The sequence below is a fragment of the Cydia splendana genome, chromosome 24 (genome assembly GCF_910591565.1).
Source record: "Cydia splendana chromosome 24, ilCydSple1.2, whole genome shotgun sequence".
Lineage (NCBI taxonomy): Eukaryota > Metazoa > Arthropoda > Insecta > Lepidoptera > Tortricidae > Cydia > Cydia splendana.
In genome coordinates, this window is record NC_085983.1 from 7780369 (window position 1) to 7804104 (window position 23736).

Sequence of the window (23736 nt, forward strand, 5' to 3'; positions counted from 1 at the left end):
GCCAAAATAGAAAAACTGAAGAAAGAAAAAAGCCCTGGACTTGACGGCATTCCCAACGAAGCTCTGAAAATTGGAAAAAACATTTTATTGGGACCTATTACAATACTTTTTAATAAAATTTTAGAATTTCAAGTAATTCCTCAAATATGGGCAGAATCAAGGATAATCCTTTTATATAAAAAGGGAGACCCCACGGACATCAACAACTACCGACCCATAAGCTTGCTCCCTACATTATACAAACTATTTGCAATGTGTCTGGAAAAAAGAATAGCACCGATGATCGAGAAACAGCAACCAGTTGAGCAAGCTGGTTTTCGTTCGAGCTACTCAACTATAGATCACATCCATACATTGGAACTTATAATAGAAAAACATCAGGAATATAAACAGCCACTCTACCTAGCATACATCGATTACGCTAAGGCGTTTGACTCAATTTCGCACGAGAGCATATGGCAAGCACTTTCAAACCAAAATGTCCCGAGTATATATATTAACATAATTAAGGATATTTATAAGAAGAGCACAAGCAGGGTGAAGCTGGACAAACTTGGGCCAAAAATCTTAATCAGAAAAGGAGTAAAACAAGGAGACCCGCTGTCCCCCAGGATATTTATAGCTGTGTTGCAGGATATCATGAAAGAGCTAAATTGGAATAAGAAAGGAATAAATATCGATTCAGAATTCCTGAGTAATCTAAGATTTGCTGATGATGTCGTCCTTTTCGCAAAATCATCTAAAGAGCTCGAAGAAATGATCTTAGAACTAAGCCAAGTCAGCGGAAATATAGGATTACAACTTAATACGTCCAAAACTAAAGTCGCTACCAATAGTGTAAAAGACCCTATAACGATAAATAATACAACTATAGAATACGCCGACAGCTATATATATCTTGGTAAACAAATTTCCTTCGAGAAATCAAGACATGAGGACGAGATAGGACGCCGTATCAACATGACTTGGAAAAAATTCTGGAGCTTTAAAGAAATCTTAAAATCTAAACTTCCCCTAAAGCTCAAAAAGAAGGTAATCGATTCGTGCTTGCTACCTTGTCTGTCATATGGAGCACAAACTTGGATCTTCCAAAAGAGAACTAAAACAAAAATACGCTCTTGCCAGCGCGCTATGGAACGAAGCATCCTTGGTATTAAACTTACAGATAGATATAGAAGCGAAGATATCCGCAGGAAAACCAAACTGATAGACGCCGGACAACACGCACTACAATTAAAATGGCGATGGGCGGGACACGTAGCGCGAATCACAGACCAAAGATGGACAAAACGGGTAACCGAGTGGATGGGCCCCACTGGTAAGAGGAGCAGAGGGAAGCCAAAAGAACGCTGGATAGACGAAATTCAAAAGAAAGCTGGTAGAGACTGGATCTTGAAAGCGCAAGACAGGAAACAATGGAAACTGATGGAGGAGGCCTTTACCCTAACTGGGGCCATGTGACACTCACTCACAAAAACTATAACTATTTAATTCTTATTATAACTGTTTAATTGTTTAAATTGTATTTATTTCCTGTGTTTAATTATGTAGTTACATGGCAATAAAGGCTTTTTTATTTTTTTTTATTTTATTTATTTATTTATTATGTCCCGAAGGTTGTTTGGTAGAAATCGCTTTTTAGCGAAACAACCGCCAGTTGTTTCCTAGTTATTATAATAATAATTAAAAAAATCAGCCTATATACATCCCACTGCTGGGCACAGGCCTCCTCTCAAGCACGAAAGGGTTTAGGCTATAGTCCACGCTAGCCCAATGCGGGTTGGGGACTTTACATACACCTTTGAATTTCTTCTCGGACGTATGCAGGTTTCCTCACGATGTTTTCCTTCACCGAAAAGCTAGTGGTAAATATCAAATGATATGCCGTATATACATAAGTTCCGAGAAACTCATTGGTACGAGCCAGGATTTGAACCCCCGACCTCCGGATTGAAAGTCGGACGTCAGAACCACTCGGCCACCACCGCTTCCTAGATATTAATGACACAAAATCGTTTATTTGTTTTATTTCCGCTAGCTTAACTCTTCGAGTTCCGCGGACGTGATGTCGCGTCCGAAATAATAATCAAGATTCAATTCTAGACTCAAAAAGTTCGTTTTCTGTCTGGCAAATTTAGATCCCTGGGCCTCCCAGTTGATTGTAATCCATAAAAAACCGGACAAGTGCGAGTCGGACTCGCCCACCGAGGGTCCCGTACTTTCTAGTATTTGTTGTTATAGCGGCAACAGAAATACATCATCTGTGAAAATTTCAACTGTCAAGCTATCACGGTTCATGAGATACAGCCACGACAGACAGACGGCCAGTGAAGTCTTAGTACTAGGGTCCCGTTATTAAAGAGCCAATAAAAAAAATTAATTAAGAAAAATAAAAAGGAAATCCTTAACTGCAGTGTAATGTTTTTGTAAGCACTAAATCGATACTACACGAACAGGCGGCCTAGCCATGGTGACAATCGCTTGCGCTTCGCCATCGAATCCATTTGTGTCTCTCTATCACTCCTCCATGTTATTGAACACTGGCTTTGGCAATGTGTTTTTATGTAGCTACAGTACATTTACTGCCATCTTTCGACAGAAGATTAAACCTGTTAGAACGCCATTTGACTTTAATCATTATTCTTTCACTGATATGTGTTAACTTGTTAAATATTAATATTAACGCCATCTACTCGAGAGTAGGCTGAAGGTTATGGCGCCATCGCTCGAAAAGATTGCACTATACCTTTGGCCTACAGTCGAGTAGATTGCGTTAATATTAATATTTAACAAGTTAACACATATCAGTGAAAGAATAAGGATCAAAGTCAAATGGCGTTCTAACAGTTTTGTTCTGTCGTAAGATGGCAGTAAATTTACAGTGGCTACATAATTTACTGTAGCAATCCGCCTCTATACACTTCTCTTTGGTTGTACTATAGTTGTACGGATAGTACTTCACGTATTTGATGTATTGTTGATAGTAATTTGATCGTAATGTCGCCGCTGCAATATGCAATTTGCGTGAATCAAAGCGATCTAAAATTAGGTCGTAATAGTGTTTAGTACTCGTATGATTGGCCGAGAAAAACAAACAGTAGGAAATTATGGCTTGTCAACGACATGAATTATGATAGACGGATCATACACAGCAATAGTCATGTTAGTATTCTATAGTAATCTATAGATACAGTGAAACCTGGTTAAGTGGGACCTGGATAAGTTAGAAACCTCTATAGCTGTATGGGACTCATGGTGCGGTCCCGACGCTTTAGCACTGAATTACCTCTGTTAGTGAGATAAAACGAACCTCTATAACTGAGATTAGTTGTTGTGATTTTATAGTCAGATTTACCTTATAATTGAGTCAGAGAGTGTATTTTACCTCTTTTACTGAGACTATATTTATAAGATTACATTTTCCTAATTGTTTTTTAGAATTTTATAGGAATTGGCCTCTGTATCTGAGATAAAGTCAGTCTATGACCTCTCTAACATGGACTTTATTGATCAATTTCCGTATTCTTACTAACTCTTAGTCTACCCACAAATTCCGCATTTGCTTAATTGTGTCTAAACGACTTCAAGTTTCATTTAGTTACTTTATGTAGTTAATTTAACTATCGAAACGAAAGCTGAAATTTTGATCAGTAACACAAATAAACACATTTTCATTTAATAATTTTCTAAGAAGCAATGAAGTCCGTATCAAATTTAATTGAAAAAATCTATCATTTGAAAATAGAATCATTCAAAATAAATTTAAAGAAATAATTAACAGACTTAAAAAATATTTAGGGACAAGGATTATTTTACCTTATTTATTTTTAAAGATAATTACAAAATACCTTATTAACCACCTCTATAACTGAAATATCCTCTATTCTCACCTCTATTAATGGGACCCTCTGTAAATGAGACAGAAATTTATTTGTACCTGGCTAACTGAGAGCCTGGGTAAGTGGAATACCTCTTTAAGTGAGACAAATCTGCTCGTCCTTTGAAGTCTCACTTATCCAGGTTTCACTGTATATCCAAATGGCGGGAAAAAGGAGAGGCCTTTGCCCAGCAGTGGGACACTCCTAGAATCTAATAAAAAAATAGATATATCACTACTTTTAAAACAAAGTCCCCCTCCGCGTCTGTCTGTGTGTGTGTTTATTTGCGATAAACTCAAAAACTACTGAACGGATTTTCATGCGGTTTTCACCTATCAATAGAGTGATTCTTGAGTGGTTTAGGTGTATAATTTGTTAACCCTACGCTAGTATATCGTATAAAAGGCGGATTTTATATCAAAAGGCATTTTCTATCAGTCAACCTAAGGTAAAATGTATAAACTATCACAGCCGTACACAGTGAACCATTTTTAGCCACAATTTTCACTAAAAACATACAACTGTCATAACACGAAACATGCACTAATACGAAATATATACACACAAGCGTACCGGCGTGTGGATGATAAAATACTGAATTTAAAAAAGTAAATATTATCCTTCTATATTTAGCGTACGAGGCAAATAAGACTTTAAACCTGTGTAAATAAGATACATAATTAAACGGATGGAGTTATATTCGTTACACATGAGGTGTTTAAATAGGTAATTTAGACTTAAAAGCATAGTGAGTAAGGTAGATAATCGATTGGTTAGTTATTTGGAGTTGAGTAGGAATGATGTGAAGCTTGTATGTTTGTTTGTATGAGGTTTAATATAAACTTTATGTAAGTATTTAATATGTTTGACCTTAGTCTATTGATGATAACATTTGTATGAAATTGCGTCACGGGCGGAGTTTACAGGTTATTTTTTGGAAAATGCAAACAGGTTTTTGACAAAATTCCTAAAATAACATAAAACTGTATTCTAATATTTCTAATTATAAAATTAAAGGTAAAGGTAAGGTTTATTTGACGTTCATAAGCGCATTGTAATATGCCTACTTGAATAAACTATTTTTTATCTTTATCTTTTATCTTTTGATATGATGCGATCGCTCGCGCTTATTAGTGCTTTAAGTAAATAGGAAAACTTTTTTATAAAAAGTTATAATTATTAATGACAACCGATCCTGTTCAAAACAATTTACCGAAATATATTTATTTAGTAATTATTTGACGACCGGTCTGGCCTAGTGGGTTGTGACCCTGCCTGCGAAGCCGATGGTCCTAAGATGGGTTCGAATCCCGGTAAGGGCATTTATTTGTGTGAGGAGCACAGATTTCTTGAGTCAAGTTTGTTTTCTATGTATTTATATATTATATAATTTATATATGTAACACATACACACACACACACACACACAGATCACACACAGCACAGATATTTGTTCCTGAGTCATGGAGTTTTCTATGTATTTTAGTATTCGTATATTATATATATCGTTGTCTGAGTACCTACAACACAAGCCTTCTTGAGTTTACCGTGGGACTTAGTCAATTTGTGTAAGAATGTCCTTCTATTTTTTTTTTTCAAAATCGTTTGGCATTTGTGTTTGTTAGAAAGAAACGAAATTTAACACATATTTGCTAAGTTTCATGAAACCCCGGTAAATTTTTAACCGAATTTCAAAAATGATCCTTGCCGATCGCAGATCTGAAATACAATAAGTCACTACATATTACTGTCTAGTGTCACGTCACATACATGTTTCAACATAAGTGTGCCACTTTTAGAGTTTACACACACGAAGGACGACTAGGTAATGAAATACACAATAGGCGACCTTTGAACAACACATATGCGTGAGCTGTTTGCTCTACTGAATACATTCACTTGTATAGTTTCATGTTTCAAGTCGACTTATAGTTCCTTTTTAGGGTTCCGTACCCAAAGGGTAAAAAGGGGACCCTATTACTAAGACTCCGCTGTCCGTCCGTCCGTCCGTCTGTCCGTCCGTCTGTCACCACTGTCACCAGGCCGTATCTCGTGATCTGTGATAGCTAGACAGCTGAAATTTTCACAGATGATGTATTTCTGTTGCCGCTATAACAATAAATACTAAAAACAGAATAAAATAAAGATTTAAGTGGGGCTCCCATACAACAAACGTGATTTTTGACCGAAGTTAAGCAACGTCGGGCGGGGTCAGTACTTGGATGGGTGACCGTTTTTATAGATAATGGTACGGAACCCTTCGTGTGTGAGTCCGACTCGCACTTGCCCGGTTTTTTTAGCATTAGGAAGAAGGTAAACAATCTTGACGTGTCTTTTTATTGAAAAACACTTTTGAAAAATAAGTCACGGCAAATATGTAACAACTATGAATCATATACGATTATTTACATTCTTTTGCTTTCATAAGTAATACTTAGTCACTGATTTTTAAAAAAGCGTTTTTCAATTAAAACTATTAAAAGAATCGTCAAGATCGCGTAGTCTTTTTCAAATGCTAAAAACCGGCCAAGTGCGAGTCGGACTCGCGCACGAAGGGTTCCGTACCATTACACAAAAAACGGCAAAAAAATCACGTTTGATGTATGGGAGTCCCACTTAAATATTTATTATATTCTGTTTTTAGTATTTGTTGTTATAGCGGCAACAGAAATACATCATCTGTGAAAATTTCAACTGATAGCTAGCTATCACGGTTCATGAGATAAAGTGTGCTGACAGACAGCGGAGTCTTAGTAATAGGGTCCCGTTTTTACCCTTTGGATACGGAACCCTAAAAACGAAAAGTACCTTCAGGTTTTTCTAACAAATCAGAACTACGTAGGAGATTCTAAAAAACTAGCGTTTGTCTAATATCAATTATATGTAGATGACGTATACTCAACATAGCCGTACACAGTCCGATCTTACCTTCATGCCAAAACAATCTTACCCTCATTGCAAACGATCTTCCCCGCGACATAGACATTTTGCGACGAGACCCTGTCATCTCTTCTCTCTGTCTGACACGTTAGGTAGCTCGCTGAGGGTAGTTTCCGGTAGTCGATAAGGGAGTACTTTTGTGGTGTATATGCTTCGGGGTATGGAGATATTGGTGTATGTCTAAATATGTAATAGTCAAATTAGATAATATAATTGAATTTTATAATAGTCTAAAACATGTGTTTCATCAAACAGTGTGTATTTTCAATAATGGTTTTTTTTTAATAACTGTCATTGAATAAATTATACATTTTGGGGATGCAAAAACAAAAAAAAAACGAAAAAAAGTGTCCATAGAAAACTTGACAAAAAATTAGAGTCGGACCAAGAAAAGTCTGCAGCGGATTTGATAGCCCACACAGTGTAAGTGTTATTTATACGTCCTAATTTCATAGAAGTTTGATGTTTAAAATAACACGTGCACTGCGTAGGCTATCAAATCCGCTGCAGACTTTTCTTGATCTGACTCTAGAGACATTTTTAAAGTCAGTAGTAGTAAAATAACTACTTGCGATTTTGGGGCCAAAACTTAACCAAACTTTCGAAAAAGTCAATGGTACACTCCTTTCTGAATAGGCCTATGCGCAAATCAAGGTCATAAAATTACATTTTAACTTTATAATTATGATATGTGTTCACTATTCCTAAGATAACCTGTATAAATGAAAACCAAAACATACCTGCTATACTTCTCACAAATATCATCCGTACTGGACGAGCTATATCTCCTAACCCGCTCACTAGATGGCGCCGTCCTTATAATAATATTATCAGGCGTATCACAGAGTATCTCCGTTTTACCCCTATCCTTGAAATCGTCTTCGCTATCCGTTTTAGCCCCCGATTTCCTCAAATCGCTGATTCTCTTTTGAGTTATTTTTGTAGATGGCGTTGAACTTCTTCGTTTCGGTATTGTCATGACAAGTTTGACTAGATTTTCTTCTATGGCCGAAGGAGAGATGCATTTTTCTTTTCTGTCTAAAATCGAGAGTTTAGGCATTTCAAAGCATTTTAGCTTTGAGAGTTCCAGTTTTAATGGGCTTGAAGCTAAACTTTTGCTCAGTCTGTTTTGTTTAGGTTCGAGCATTTTCGAAGTGGATGGGCTGTTCACGTTGGTTCTGAAAGTGAATAGGTGGTCCCTCTCTGGCGGCTCTATATCGTGGTGCAAGATGTCTATGGATTCCATGAATTGTGCCCATTTGGATATCTTTCTGGTTTTTTCTTTTTTCGGTGAGTAGTCGGATACTGACATTATTGGCGTGGGTGACATTGGAGAGCTTTCTAATAGTTTTTTTTTTATTGAGAGTAAACAGACGTGAGAGTTTTTTTTTATTTGATTGGTTGATAAAAGTTTATCGCGAATTTTGGGCAATTAAACCATGATTCGATGATGATATATATGTATGTACATATATTTGCACAGTCGTTAGAGTAATTTCGAGTAAAAAGTAAAAAGATTTTAAAAATATAAATAGATCACGTATAGTCAAATTGCGAGTAATTATAATATTACGGTTTTTAGCGTTATTAGTGCAAATTTTAGAATAAATAGTCGAAAATTTAGAGTAATATACGTCATTATAAGGTACATAGCGTAAATTACATTAAAATAACGAATAATTTTTAGCATACGTGCAATTTAGCGATAGGTGAAAACGTAAAATATTAAATTAGTAAAAATTTTAAATACCTGTTTATTAAACAGTACAAAAATAGAATAAGACATCTGTAAATCCAATGCCATAGTTTAGTACAGCGGTCGGCAACAAGCGGTTCTCACTTGCGGCCCGCGAGCCCCCCTGGCATTTTGTATGTAATATGGACAAACGACAATGTTTGAGAAAGTCACAAATATTAACAAAATGCGGCCCGCGTCAACTTCGTTAACTACTATGTGGCCCTTGGCTGCTAAAAGGTTGCCGACCGCCGGTTTAGTATATCGATTAAGGTATTATTTTACTATATTAAAAGTGAAAAATTAATCTTTGTAATGATACCTACATTTCAACTCAATATCAATGAAAACTTTTACTTTGAAAATTTTCATCGAGAGGGGCCCAATTTTATTGTCTTTGAGAGTAGTTACGTTTATGATTATACTATAAGTTTTTACAGGACATATGGTGCTACTTTAACGCCCTAGTGCGATAATTAGCACTTTACGTGCGTATGTCGCAAATTTAAAGCGCCATATGTACTGTAAAACGTTGTACGATACACGTGCGAATAGGTAATTCGAAATAGGGAATATTAGGCAAAGCTCTGCGTAGATGGCACATACAGTAAACAAACCACATTGACACATCACACGTCACGTCAATCACATGCCCTACTAGACGTGCGCGCCGGTCGAAAAAAATCGGGCGGCGGCGCGCCACGAAAAAATCCACGGCGGCGGCGTAACGCCGGCGGCGTGGGATTTCCAACTTTTCAATATACGTATAATGAGAAACCAAGATTAACTCTTAAATCAACAAGGGAAAAAATCTCAAAAAAACTGTGTTACATCGTTTTTTGGTTTATTGTAGAAAAATCATGAAAAATCTAATAATAATTTTGAAAAAAAAACATATGTCAGTATGTTGGACGTTGCCAGGATCGGTGTAAATAACCGAGTAATGAAAAGACGTTGCCGAGTATAGACTACCTACTTTATGTGCATAAGGTTTTTTAGTCCAATTCATGTTTTTTAAAATAAATATAGAATAATTGCATTTTTTAATTAGATATACACTTACTGATACTATACTTGAAATTACTGATAATGTCAACTTATGTAATGAGTTAAAGTAAAACCTATTATTTTTATATTTGTGGAATAACTTTATAGCTCGTAGGTGGTAAAATTTTACCAGTCATTGACGTCTTTTATTTAAAATTAAATCAAACTTAGCGGGGTATTCTAGGAAGCAGTAACATTTAAGCAATGGTTTTTACAATAATGCATGCACTTTTATCAAAATTTTCCTAACAAATTTCTCTAAAAAATGAAATCTGGTCTATCTCTTGATGAAAACAAATCCACACACAAACAGGAAACAAACACACACACACACCACATCCACAGGAATAAAATCCATAAAAATATTTTTATATCTATTTGGTTCATTACGTTGTAATACGGCAAGTAATGACTTTTTAAAATGTTTTGAAACACCTAACATCCCTCTATTTAATTTATTTACCACAAAAACTACCAGAAAATTTAATAATTTTACTCTTCGCATACTTGGCAACGTCTAACATATTGGACTTAGCACTTTACACTTTTTACACTTGTTTTACCCATAAACACAAAACATTTTTATGTAAATCATATTGCCACGTAATAAACAGACCAGTTAGTAACTTATTGCACGTTTTATTTTAACGCTGCTTAATACTGTCATATAAAAAAAATGAAATATGGGTAAAATGTCAGTCTGTCGGATGCTTCTTTGCAAGTTCTGCGGTCTGTAGGACTTTGACAAAAATATTATGTTCAGACTGGTTCCCAATATTTTGTTATTTATTTATAAATAACATATCATTCAAGTAGTATTAGTAGTAGTAGTAGTAGTTATCTGGTAGTGTAAGTACGCTACCAGGGGAAAATAACGCTATGCTTAAATATTTGGTGCAGAATTTTTTTCTTGGGATGTCCAGTATAGTGGATGTTATCGATTTAAGGGTTAAAATAAATCAAGCAATGGATTAAAAAAAACGGGACAGTCGGAACGTTAAAGCTAGGCACGTCGCACGCGCTTTATGTCCATTGACTTTAAATTTGTACTCTCTTGCGGGTTTTGTCTCGGCGCGAATTTTAAACTACCGGCGGCGGCGGCGGCGCGCTTACTCCGTATGGCGGCGGCGCGCACGTCTATGCCCTACCGCGAAACAAGAAAATCGAAATTTCGTTATCTAATCTCTCTATCACTCTGGCATATTCGAGCGATAAAGGGCAGATAACTAAATTTCGATTTTCGCGTTTACCGGTAGGCCCTTGTTAACAAACCGCCTTGATGCATCAATGTCATATTTTATTGTCTGTGAAAACTTGTCAAAAAACAGTTTAAGGCACAGTATGTATAAGTTAGTCTATGAATTTACTGAGTCGGTAGTGCTGCACTCTGGCGGCAGAACATTGCAGTAATATCCCCTATTCTATTTCCTACTTTTCGCACTTGTATCGTAATATACTACAGTTCATATGGTGCTTCTTAGTACTTTACGTGCCTATATCGAAAATATAAAGCGCCATATGGCTGTAAAACGTTGTACGATACACGTGCGAATTTTCCACTATCCGCACTTATATCTTAATATACTATTAACCTTTTCGACGCCGTGTCAAACACAAAAGCTGTCACTCGGACGCCACGTCACCGAAGTGTGAAAACTGAAATTGAACTTTATGCATATGCACGTAGGTCTGTGTTGCTCTGTGGTCTGTGACCGATTAATCCGTCTTTGGCGTTGGACCTGCGGATATATCGGTCATTGGCGTCCAAAAGGTTAGATTGTGAAATTTTGTGTAATGTATGTGTAAATACTGTAAATATTCAAGTTGTATCTGTTGTGTGAAAGCATAGCTAGGGCCTTTTGTTCTGAATATGTATATCATTTCCAAGTTTCACATGCCAAATGGCAGAATATTGTATATAAGTGCATGCGCTGTATATGTATTCAAGTGAATAAAATCATTCATTCATTCATCATTCATTCATTCAACACTTACCGTGCTCGTTGAAGTGTTTCTCGAGCTCTTCATGTGATATATTAGTGTCTGTGGTCGGCGCGTCGGGTACCGTCTGCTCCGGACGGGAACGGGAACACCTAAGAATAGACCTTAAGTTTAGTGGAGGAAGGTTCATTTTTACACGACAGTGAGGAGCCTCGTCTAAGCTAACTTTGCATCGATTTTAACAGAACAAAACGAGGGAGTGTCATTACCACAGACAAGACATCCTCCAGACTGAGCATAGTAGCGCTACCCCCTCAGTCACAATATACGGTAGTTTTACTCCATTTTCAAGTCAAGTGTCTTTGTGTGACGTCCGTGTCTTTGAACGGACCAATCACGGCACGGGACCTCGCTCACCTCGTCCCCCGCACCCCTGTATTGGCACTGGCAGCATCGGTTTCATGAAATAATTGCTCTAAACTCCGTCTAGAGGATTCCTATTCTATGGTCATTACTCATTACTTAAATATATACTCTAAATCATAATTAGATTCCAAAAAAAGTAAGACAATGTTGCCACTTTTTACTAGCGCGTCTTGTATTTATGTAAAAATAAGTAAATAAAAGTTCTTTTTTAAATCGTAGGCGTAAAATTACCAATAAATAAATTATCTAAGCGTATTTATTTATAAAAAGGAATTTACTATTTGGGGCTATTCATAAATTACGTCATTTCAAATTAGGGGGGGGGGGGGGGGGGGTCTAGACATCGGATGATGGTAGCATGACGTAGGAGGAAACGGGGTCATTCGAAGCATGATTTTTGTATGATTTGAGGGGGGGGGGGGTCAAAAATCGTCAAAAAAAGATGACGTCATTTATGGACAGTCCCTTTTACAAACAAATTATTGCAGTGGCAACATTTTTTGGAATCTAATTATGATTTAGAGTTCAGTAATAAAATAATAATAAGCAACGGGGATCATGAACTGCCCCTTACAGTTCACGCAATTTACCATTCGTTTCGTTCGTTTTTTAGCATTAGAATAAGACTATGCGATCTTGACGCGTTTTTTATTTGAAAAACGCTTTTTAAAAATCCGGCCAAGTGAGAGTGGAACTCGAGCACGAAGGGTTCCGTACCATTACGCAAAAAACAGCAAAAAAAATCACGTTTGTTGTATGGGTGCTCCAGTAACACACAGACAGACAGACAGTCAGACGGGCGGCCGAACAGACGGACAGCGGAGTTTTGGTTATGGGGTCCCGTTTTTACCCTTTGGGTACAAAACCCTAAAAATCAGTAACTGTTACTTATGAAAGCAAAATAATAATAAATAATAAATAATTAAAAAATAATCGTATATGATTCATAGTTGTTACATACTTGCAGTGACTTATTTTTCAAAAATGTTGTTCAATAAAAAAATAAGTCAATATTGTTTACCTTTTTTCTAATGCTAAAAAAACGAACTATTATAGTTCGTTTTAATTATTATAATAATAGTAATGAGTTGGAGGGTCTATCAACTTTTGTTTTGTACGTCAGGTGTGTATTCGGGTGTATAGGATGACTTTTGATTGTCGGGTTATTCCGAAAATCATTCATAATTCTATCATATCAATTTCCGTTTTTACGGAAACTGCGCGGAAGCGCTGGTGGCTTAGCGGTAAGAGCGTGCGACTTTCAATCCGGAGGTTGCGGGTTCGAGCCCCGGCTCGTACCAATGAGTTTTTCGGAAGTTATGTACGAAATATCATTTGATATTTACCAGTTGCTTTTCGGTGAAGGATAACATCGTGAGGAAACCGGACTAATCCCAATAAGGGCTTGTTTCCCCTCTGGGTTGGAAGGTCAGATGGCAGTCGCTTTCGTAAAAACTAGTTTCTACGCCAATTCTCGGGATTAGTTGCCAAGGACAACGACAAAGACCCCAGGCTCCCATGAGCAGTAGCAAAATGCCGGGATAACGCGAGGAAGATGAACAATTTCCGTTGTTAGATTATTTTTTTTAATATTATAGGACTTTTTTTTACACGAAGTGACTAAGCCCCACCCATGTGGCCCATGTAAGCCCATGAAGGCTTGTGTTGTGGGTACTTAGACAACGATATATATAATATATAAATACTTATATACATAGAAAACAACCATGACTCAGGAACTAATATCTGTGTCATCAAACAAATAAATGCCCTTACCGGGATTCGAACCCTGGACCATCGCCTTCATAGGCAGGGTCACTACCCACTAGGCCAGACCGGTCGTCAAATTACCCGACATTCGAAAGCGAATGACCTGAATACACATTAAATCGGGACTTTAGAGATCGAATTATACAGCAAACTAGCTACAAATGAAAGTTGATGGACCCACCAATTACAAATGCCGTATGGAATTTGGCCCATTTGGTACAGAAGAAAACTTCTATTCTTGCGGTTCTTTAAAATGCCAAATATCGACACAGATAAGTCAGCATTAAGCGCCATCTAGTGATAAAAAAATACTTAAGTTATTGACCGAGTCACAGAATAAACACTGGACATCGGATGATGGTAGCATGACGTAGGAGGAAATGGGGTCATTCGAAGCATGATTTTTGGATGGTTTTAGGGGGGGGGGGGGGACAAAATAGATGACGTAATGAATGGGCACCCCCTTGTCACGGGGTCCGCGAGGTCATAGGTACCTGAGCATAGCATTGCTGCAGCGGAGGGCTAGTTCGAGACCGTCGAGCCAGCAGTGCCCCGCCGCCTGCGAGGGGGCCCGGAATATCAGGTGCGCCGTCGGGAGGGGCTGCACCACCGCACCTGTGCACACAGAATAAATAAATATTTGGGGTCAAACTTACACAGATCGACCTAGCCCCAAACTAAGGAAAGTTTGTGCTATGGGTATTAGGCGACGATATACATCAGCCTGCTTCCATTCCCTACCACTATGTGACTGGTGTCCTCACGTGCCCTCAATGTGCACCTCAAGGAGCGGCGTCAGCCATATCCGGGCGCACGAGCGCCGAGCTAAGTAGGAGTCGAAGTGGTCGCTATGGTCGAAATCGGCCGGAAGGATCATCACTTATACATAGAAAACAGTCTACCCATGACTTAGGAACAAATATCGAGGGTGCTAATATAGAGGGTGGTGCATCAATCTAAGTACCACGACTCCATATAAAATCCGCCTCAAATGAAATTGACAGTCTATATTAAGACAATAAAGAAAAACAGACCTATGGTCTCGTTGTGGGGCCCGCGCGGCGCCCAGATGCTCTGCTCGAGGGGGTGGTACAGCTTGAAGCAGAACCCGTCCTTCTTGCTTGGACGCTCTATCACTTGGCAGATCAGGACTGTTCCCAGTGGTCTAGACAAGTAGAGGTACCTATGGTCGCGTTGTGGGGCCCGCGCGGCGCCCAGATGCTCTGCTCGAGGGGGTGGTACAGCTTGAAGCAGAACCCGTCCTTCTTGCTTGGACGCTCTATCACTTGGCAGATCAGGACTGTTCCCAGTGGTCTAGACAAGTAGAGGTACCTATGGTCTCGTTGTGGGGCCCGCGCGGCGCCCAGATGCTCTGCTCGAGGGGGTGGTACAGCTTGAAGCAGAACCCGTCCTTCTTGCTTGGACGCTCTATCACTTGGCAGATCAGGACTGTTCCCAGTGGTCTAGACAAGTAGAGGTACCTATGGTCGCGTTGTGGGGCCCGCGCGGCGCCCAGATGCTCTGCTCGAGGGGGTGGTACAGCTTGAAGCAGAACCCGTCCTTCTTGCTTGGACGCTCTATCACTTGGCAGATCAGGACTGTTCCCAGTGGTCTAGACAAGTAGAGGTACCTATGGTCTCGTTGTGGGGCCCGCGCGGCGCCCAGATGCTCTGCTCGAGGGGGTGGTACAGCTTGAAGCAGAACCCGTCCTTCTTGCTTGGACGCTCTATCACTTGGCAGATCAGGACTGTTCCCAGTGGTCTAGACAAGTAGAGGTACCTATGGTCTCGTTGTGGGGCCCGCGCGGCGCCCAGATGCTCTGCTCGAGGGGGTGGTACAGCTTGAAGCAGAACCCGTCCTTCTTGCTTGGACGCTCTATCACTTGGCAGGAGGTTAGCAGGACGGTGCCAACCCAGTGGCTGCTCTGTTGACAAAAAAGTTGACATTGTAGTAGAAAGACGGATACGTCATTACCAAACTTAAATGGAGCTGGGCGGGACATATTGCCATTGCCAGGCATAGTGATGGCAGTTGGGCCAAAATGTTAACGGAATGGTGGCCGATTACAGACGAAAGGAATGCCTGGCGTCCATTGGCTCGTTGGGTGGACGACATTCGGAAGACTGCGGGTCACTTCTGGATGAGATTGGCTCGGGACCGGGAAGTAGCGTACTCGAAAAGAGGCCTATGCTCAGCAGTGGGCGATAAAAGGCTGATATGATGATGATGAGTAGAAAGCCTATTTTTTAAGAAGAAAAGTTACAGAAATAATAATTTATAGATTTTTTTAATCATTAGCTGGAAACAAGTACCTATACACATTTATTTTGGCGTTATTAACCTTATGAACGACACGCCTAATATAAATAAATAATTAAAATAAATACACTTACACAGATCGACCTAGCCCCAAACTAAGCATAGCTTGTACTATGGGTACTAGGCGACGATATAAACATACTTAAATAGATAAATACATACTTATATACATAGAAAACAACCAGGACTCAGGAACAAATATCTGTGTTCATCACACAAATAAATGCCCTTACCGGGCTTCGAACCCAGGACCATCGGCTTTGCAGGCAGGGTCACTACCCACTAGGCCAAACCGGTTGTCAATCGCGGTAGGCGGTTGTCTAATACGCCTATCTTGTGCGGCGCGTCATCGTGAAACCTTCGGAATGCACGAACGTTGATATTGGGCCAGAATAAATAATATAGTTGGTCAAGCAGATCTTGTTAGTAGAAAAAGGCGGCAAATTTGAAAAATGTGGGCGCGAAGGGATATCGTCTCATAGAAAATTTGAATTTCGCGCCTTTTTCTACTGACAAGATTTGCTTGACCATCTATAGTACTAGTAGTACTACCGTACAGTAAGGAAACTTCCTACAAAACTAAAGTTTGACAGCGATTCAGGGACGAATCATGATGTCCCTTTCTAATATCCCTTTCGGCTATTTAGGGTTGTCAAAATTTAAGCTATTATCTTATCTGTCGTGGACGCAAAGGGACGTCAAGTTGTGTCAACCCTGATAATTGCTCGGAGCAATGCTGAGCCGAACGGAGCCGAGTTTGCCCGAAGGGAGGAGTTTCGCACCCCTGGCTGTACCTATGCGTCAGTTGACGTGTTTGGCAGTCAAAAGTCCCATAATAAAGTTATTTAAGGTCAATGATCACAAAATGACGTTTATATATCCTCCTTTGTGAAAAGCGCTGGTGGCCTAGCGGTAAGAGCGTGCGACTTTCAATCTGGAGGTCGCGGGTTCGAACCCCGGCTCGCACCAATGAGTTTTTCGGAACTTATGCACGAAATATCATTTGATATTTACCAGTCGCTTTTCGGTGAAGGAAAACATCGTGAGGAAACCGGACTAATCCCAATAAGGCCTAGTTTACCCTCTGGGTTGGAAGGTCAGATGGCAGTCGCTTCCGTAAAAACTAGTGCCAACGTCTATTCTTGGGATTAGTTGCCAAGCGGACCCCAGGCTCCCATGAGCCGTGGCAAAATGCCGGGACAACGCGAGGAAGATGAAATTAAGTGCAAATATAGTCTGTATTTTAGTATCGTCTTGGGTCGTCCCATTCGTTTTTCGTCAAGTTCTTAAATTAGTCCTATTCTGCTTTCGTCACTCATTCTACATTCATCACAATCGTCGGTGGCTTTCAATGTAGAATGAGTGACGAAAGCAGAATAGGACTAATTTAAGAACTTGACGAAAAACGAATGGGACGACCCAAGACGACACCTGTATCTTTAGGTATTTAAATAAAAGTAAACAAACAATATGTAAATTTTCGGGTAGTTATAACATTTATTGGCTAACCAACCAAATACAAAACCACCTGGATCTGTCACTGAACGACCTGACTTTAACCTACATTATTTGATCGTGTAATGTTTCCATCTACCCTCAACTGGCTTAAGGAGCCATTTGAGGGTAGATTTTGTTTACTTTTATTTAAATACCTAAAGATACAGAGTAGATTTAACTACAGTGATGTAAGTATTAAGATGGAATGTGAAGTGATTTACCTTAGCAATAGTTACCTTTGCCTTAGAACTCTTGTAGAGCAACAAAAGACCAGGTTTGAGCACGCACCACAGCTTCGTCCATGATTTCAGGGAGCCGCGGACCTGAAAATTAATGATTATTGTTAAAAAAATACATTTTCTCAAAAATGGACGGCAAAGTCGACTTTGCCGTTTAAAAAATAGGTCGCGAAGCGCGTAGTTTATGGTCAGTCAAAAATTAAAAAGTTAAAAACATTGCAGTCTCGATTTTGGGACTGCAATGTTGCATACAAATTCCATTATTTGTCGAGTTCCAAACTTTTTAAAAGTTGAAATGGCCATATCAAATGAAGGCACAGGCCCATTAAACAGCCAAACAGATGATTAGTACCGCGACTATTTAGCTGTCTCAAATAGGATGGCGTATTTTCGGCAGAAAAATACACTTCTATTTTTTTATTAAAAAAATAAAAAGGCGGCAAAGCTAATTTTTACAATTGTTTCTACTTTTTTCTGTGAAAATATATACGTAAGAACGTTGCTTTTGTAAAATATTTCTATGATATTTATATTTCTTGCACCATTTTTGAGAAAAGCACTATATATGACTCGGCTGGAAGGCTACTCTCCCAAGGTCGTCCGTTTAAAACGAATCCTCAGCCTGCAAGTAGCTACTTCCGAGCCTCGACAATAATGTACTATTTTTTGATAAGAATTTTATCGCCGATTACACTTTCCTTTCCAGAGTCATATTGAGACAGATTCTAACACATAAAGTGTTTCATATTGTAGTGTATATCTGTATATATACATATAGTCAAAGAGAATAGAGTGTATAGAGAGTTATTGTCATAGTAAATTTTGTAGTCACAGTAAATTTACTGCCATCTATCGACACAGGATTAAAACTAAAAATGAAAATGTATAATATCAAAATATATATATATATTTTTTTAGAACGCCATATGATTTTGACTCATGTTCTTTCACTGATATGTGTTAAAATTGTTATTTATCAAGCGGTGCCAACGCCAAAGGTGTGGCGCCATCTATTCGAGTATAACCTTTTCTTGATTTTCGAGGCACGTTTTTTCCTTACACTTTACTCATCTTATACGGAGTTACATATATCTTTGAAATACGTACTCGGGATAAAACTATATAACACATTGAATGATGATATAAAACAAACACCAACCGATAAGATGTTTGTTAGGAAACTAAAGGCTATATTAATACAATTAGCTTGTTATAAAATAGATGATTTTTTCTCCGACTACAAGTCATTGGCCCAATCATAAATTAGGAAATTAAAATGCAAAATGAAAACTGAAGTTATTTAATAACATGTTAAGTTAAAATTATGCTATGTAAATAAGTATAAGTTTAAATGTGTTTACAACCTTGTATAATATCATAATGTACCTACTATGACGTGTAAATAACTATTTACCAATAAATCATTATTCATTATTCATTATTCATTATTCAAATTATATAAATAGTGTTACTTTCAGCCAATCAGCGAGCACTACAACCGAGGGATCCTCTATAGAGTGCAGTAACGCAGTTGCAGCCCGTTTTTTCTCCCTCCTATAGTGTTGTCTCTGGGCCTTATAACTTTATTTACTATAATAAATTCTTACCTTCAGCCAATCAGCGAGCACTACAAACGATGGGTCCTCTATAGAGTGCAGTAACGCAGTAGCAGCTCGCTTTTTCTCCCTCATATAGTGTCGTCTCTGGGCCTTATAACTTTATTTACTATAATAAATTCTTACCTTCAGCCAATCAGCGAGCACTACAACCTATGGGTCCTCTATAGAGTGCAGTAACGCAGTTGCAGCTCGTTTTTTCTCTCTTCTATAGTGTTGTCTCTGGGCCTTATAACTTTATTTATAATAAATTCTTACCTTCAGCCAATCAGCGAGCACTACAACCGATGGGTCCTCTATAGAGTGCAGTAACGCAGTTGCAGCTCGTTTTTTCTCTCTTCTATAGTGTTGTCTCTGGGCCTTATAACTTTATTTATAATAAATTCTTACCTTCAGCCAAACAGCGAGCACTACAACCAAAGGGTCCTCTATACAGTGCAGTAACGCAGTTGCAGCCCGTTTTTTCTCTCTCCTATAGTGTTGTCTCTGGGCCTTATAACTTTATTTACTATAATACATTCTTACCTTCAGCCAATCAGCGAGCACTACAACCGATGGGTCCTCTATAGAGTGCAGTAACGCAGTCGCAGCTCGTTTTTTCTCCCTCCTATAGTGTTGTCTCTGGGCCTTATAACTTTCTTTGCGGGATAGCGCGGTGCTCGGCGTTCGCGATATGCCGCCTACCGCTGTTTCTGACGACTGGAATATAAAGGAACTTTTAACAACAAAAAACGACTTATGAGTCTTATGACAGTGGGGAGACACTCCTGACTTCGGGCAAACTCGGCTCCGTTCGGCTCAGCATTGCTCCGAGCAATTATTAGTTGACACAACTTGACGTCCCTTTGCGTGCACGACCACAGATAAGATAATTACTTGAATTTTGACAACCCTAAATAGTCAAAAGGGATATCATGATTCGACCCTGAATCGCTGTTAAACTTCGGTTTTGTAGGAAGTGTCCTTTCTGTACGGTAGTACATTACTTATTCTGTGCTTATGATTTGAACAGTTTCAAATCTTGCCTCTTAAACCATGTATGATCATTGTGTCAAGACAATGAGCTTCAATACGGTTGGACTACAGAATTTCATAAATAATTTAGACTCTAAAGTCTAAAGGTGTGCCAATAACATAAGAGTTCCCATTTCACAAAGTCTTTCATGGGAATCGTTTTCTAGGTTTTCAGCGGTTGTCAGAACTGTACTACATTCAGTTTAGGGTTATATTTTGAATGCATTCGGTCGGTGTACCTTATCGGACGAGGTCCCGTCTGGCGGGTGGTGGCGGTCGCCGGCCGCGGGGGTGGCGGGGGAGTGCGCGGCGCCGGGGGAGCGCGGGGGCGGCGTTAGCGTCGGCTCGCCTGGAAATCACAATGTTAAACTTAAAAAAGTTTTTGGCAAAAATTTCATTTTTGGTGGTTTTATCGCTGACTGTACTTTTCTTTCGACAGACAACTAATACTCATCGAGACAATTCTAAAAACCCCTAACACAAGTAGGTTGCGTTGTTTCATCACAGAGTTCCTATGGCCACCTCCTGTCTCCATCATCAGATCATTTCGATGGTACCATAATATTGCATTGTCATCCGATTTATACATGCATGCAAAATTTCATCTCAATCGGAAACCGGGAAGTGGATCAAATTTAACTTGCAAGTTTTGATTCCAGACAGACAACGGGACAGGTGAAACTAAATAAGTTTTTGGCAAAAATTTCATTTTTGGTACAAGCTTTTATCGCTGACTGTACTTTTCTTTCCACAGGCAACTAATACTCATCGAGACAATTCTAAAAACCCCAAACACAATTAGGTTTCGTTGTTTTATCACAGAGTTCCTATGGCCACCTCCGGTCTCCATCATCAGATCAGCTCCATGACACCATAATATTGCATTGTCACCCGACTTACGTATGTATGCAAAATTTCAGCTCAATCGGAAACCGGGAAGTGGATCAAATTTAACTTGCAAGATTTGATTACAGACAACGGTCAGGTGAAAGTAAATAAAAGCTTGTAATAAGAGAGTACCTACCATTTAATCATCAAACTCACGAAGGAAAAAAGGCACCATTGTAATCAGTCCAGTTTCCCCATGTCCGGTTTCTTTCACCGAAAATTTGTTATAAGTAGAGCCAAGACGGACACTCATAATATTGGTTTTTACATGTTCTCGAAAAAACCCTAAATAATTGAATAAATGTGCCATTTTCAACCAAAAGGGTATTGTTGGTTGTCAATAAGCCGCCATTTCCATATATATTCAATATGAAATCAACCTTATCGACAACCGACAATGTGGTACATTTTGGTTGATAACGTCACAAATGAATGGTGAAACTGAAGATGATTACTAACCGTATGTGGGAGTGATGGGCGCCGGCGCCGGCAATATCACGTTCAGCGACGGATTATTCGGCTTCTGAAATATTGCAATATAAAAGTGAAACAGAGCCAAGTGGCGGGAAAGAGGGGAGGCCTTTGCCCAGCAGTGGGACATACTTAAGGGGCCCACAGATTACCAGTTCGCCGGACGATATCAGCCTGTCAGTTAAACGCAAAATTTTACAGCTCCGAATAACTGACAGGCTGATATCGTCCGGCGAACTGGTAATTTGTGGGGCCCTTTAGGCTAAACTAAATAAATAAAAAAGAGAAACGTTTGAAAATGGAAGACATGTATTGAAAATGTTTGACCCGCTGACATTTTCTTGAAAGAGAATATTTATAAAAGCAAAGATTGGCTTTATCGTGGAGAATTCTTGCTCAGTTTACAAGAATATATCAACTTTTATATAAATAATTCGGCTATTTTCTAAAGACTACACCACTATTTACACATTTTCTTTAAGGCAGTGGCAGTTATAGTCCGCCCGTTTAAATGAGTCCTCGCCTGCGCGGTACGGGGGCAACGGGGTAGGACGACTAAGGGTGGCGGGGAAGGTGCGGGGGCAGGCGTACGGCGCCCGCACCTTCCCCGCCCCGCACGCGTCCTACCCTCGCTCCCGTGCCGCGCAGGCGAGGACTCATTTAAGCGGTCGATCTATAGAATACAGACATATTTACAGAGAACAACAACACAGTAGTAATTGCTCTATTTGTCAAGTCTTATATGTATACAGACCCCCTCTAACTTCAAGATTAAGCATATTATAATACAGTTTAAGGTGCCCAGACATAGATGCTGTAGTAATATAGTATGCAAGCGTGATAGGCAATTTCCGTTGTATCCACTTTACGACCTGTAATAAATTTAAATGAAAAATATCTATAAAAATCTGAAGCTCATCTGAACTGCATCCTACGCCAATTTGTATGAATTGGTGTAGGATGAAACCCCATAGTGCTCGCGGCGTATCTTTTTACAGGTGAAATTGCATCTATGTTTAGTGACCTCGTGTTCTCCGTAACCGTTTCAAAGGAGCAGTAGCGTAGCTAGGCCTGGGCGAATGGGGCCTTCGCCCACGGCCTCGCATTTAGGGGGGCCTCGCAATGCCAACCTTTTTATTACCTTGGGAAAACACATTGAAAAGGCCCTCGCAGATGTGGTTTTCGCTTTTCGCCCATGGCCAGATTAATTCACGCTATGCCAATGCATAAATATATAAATAAATATTATAGGGACACTCTTACACAAATTGACTAAGTCCCCACGGTAAGCTCAATAAGGCTTGTGATGTGGGTACTCAGATAACGATATATATAGATAAATAATATACTACCAAATACTTAAACACATAGAAAACATCCATGACTCAGGAACAAATATCTGTGCTCATCACACAAATAAGTGCCCTTACCGGGATTCGAACCCGGGACCATCGGCTTCATAGGCAGGGTCACTACCCACTAGGCCAGACCCACAGACTTGCCAGACCGGTCGTCATAGGAGTCATAAGACACTTACCTTCGCGATATAATTGGGCGTCGACGTTTGGAATGGCGGGTATTCCGGCGGCCGCAACGCAGGCGACGAGGGGGTGGTGGTAGAGGGGGAGGAAGGCTCGAGGGCTGGGGAGGAACTCATCGTAAGGTCAGCACATCACGGTTAGTGCTGGTAATTAGACGTGGTAATTAGTTTGTAGATTAGGAATTACGAGGTCGTGGTAATTAGGTAAGTGGAAAACAGGTGGTATTTTATTTTACGTATATAATGTGATGGAATATAGAGTGGAAATTAGATATAAATAAGTAAGTACTGTAAAGATTTTTAATTTATTTTACGTAGATTCGGACTAGAATATAGTTTTTTTTTAATTATAATACAAACATGTAACACCGTTTTTTAATACATGAAGAGATTATAACTTACATCGTATTTATAT

At 39.3% G+C, this 23736-nt stretch overlaps 1 protein-coding gene across 1 annotated transcript in view; it reads right to left on the reverse strand.

Moving 5' to 3' along the window:
• LOC134802480 (oxysterol-binding protein-related protein 8) overlaps positions 1-23488 on the reverse strand; it is a 65452-nt gene extending 41964 nt beyond the window's left edge. Inside the window, exons 1-8 of the mRNA XM_063775159.1 lie at positions 23319-23488; positions 21770-21833; positions 20662-20771; positions 19934-20107; positions 17790-17876; positions 15517-15661; positions 14232-14352; positions 11596-11693 (exon numbers count right to left, since the gene is read on the reverse strand). Of these exons, the coding sequence (XP_063631229.1) occupies positions 11596-11693; positions 14232-14352; positions 15517-15661; positions 17790-17876; positions 19934-20107; positions 20662-20771; positions 21770-21833; positions 23319-23438 (919 nt within the window). The 5' untranslated portion in view covers positions 23439-23488. The remainder of the gene's footprint in view (positions 1-11595; positions 11694-14231; positions 14353-15516; positions 15662-17789; positions 17877-19933; positions 20108-20661; positions 20772-21769; positions 21834-23318) is intronic.
• Between the last annotated feature and the right edge of the window lie 248 nt (positions 23489-23736).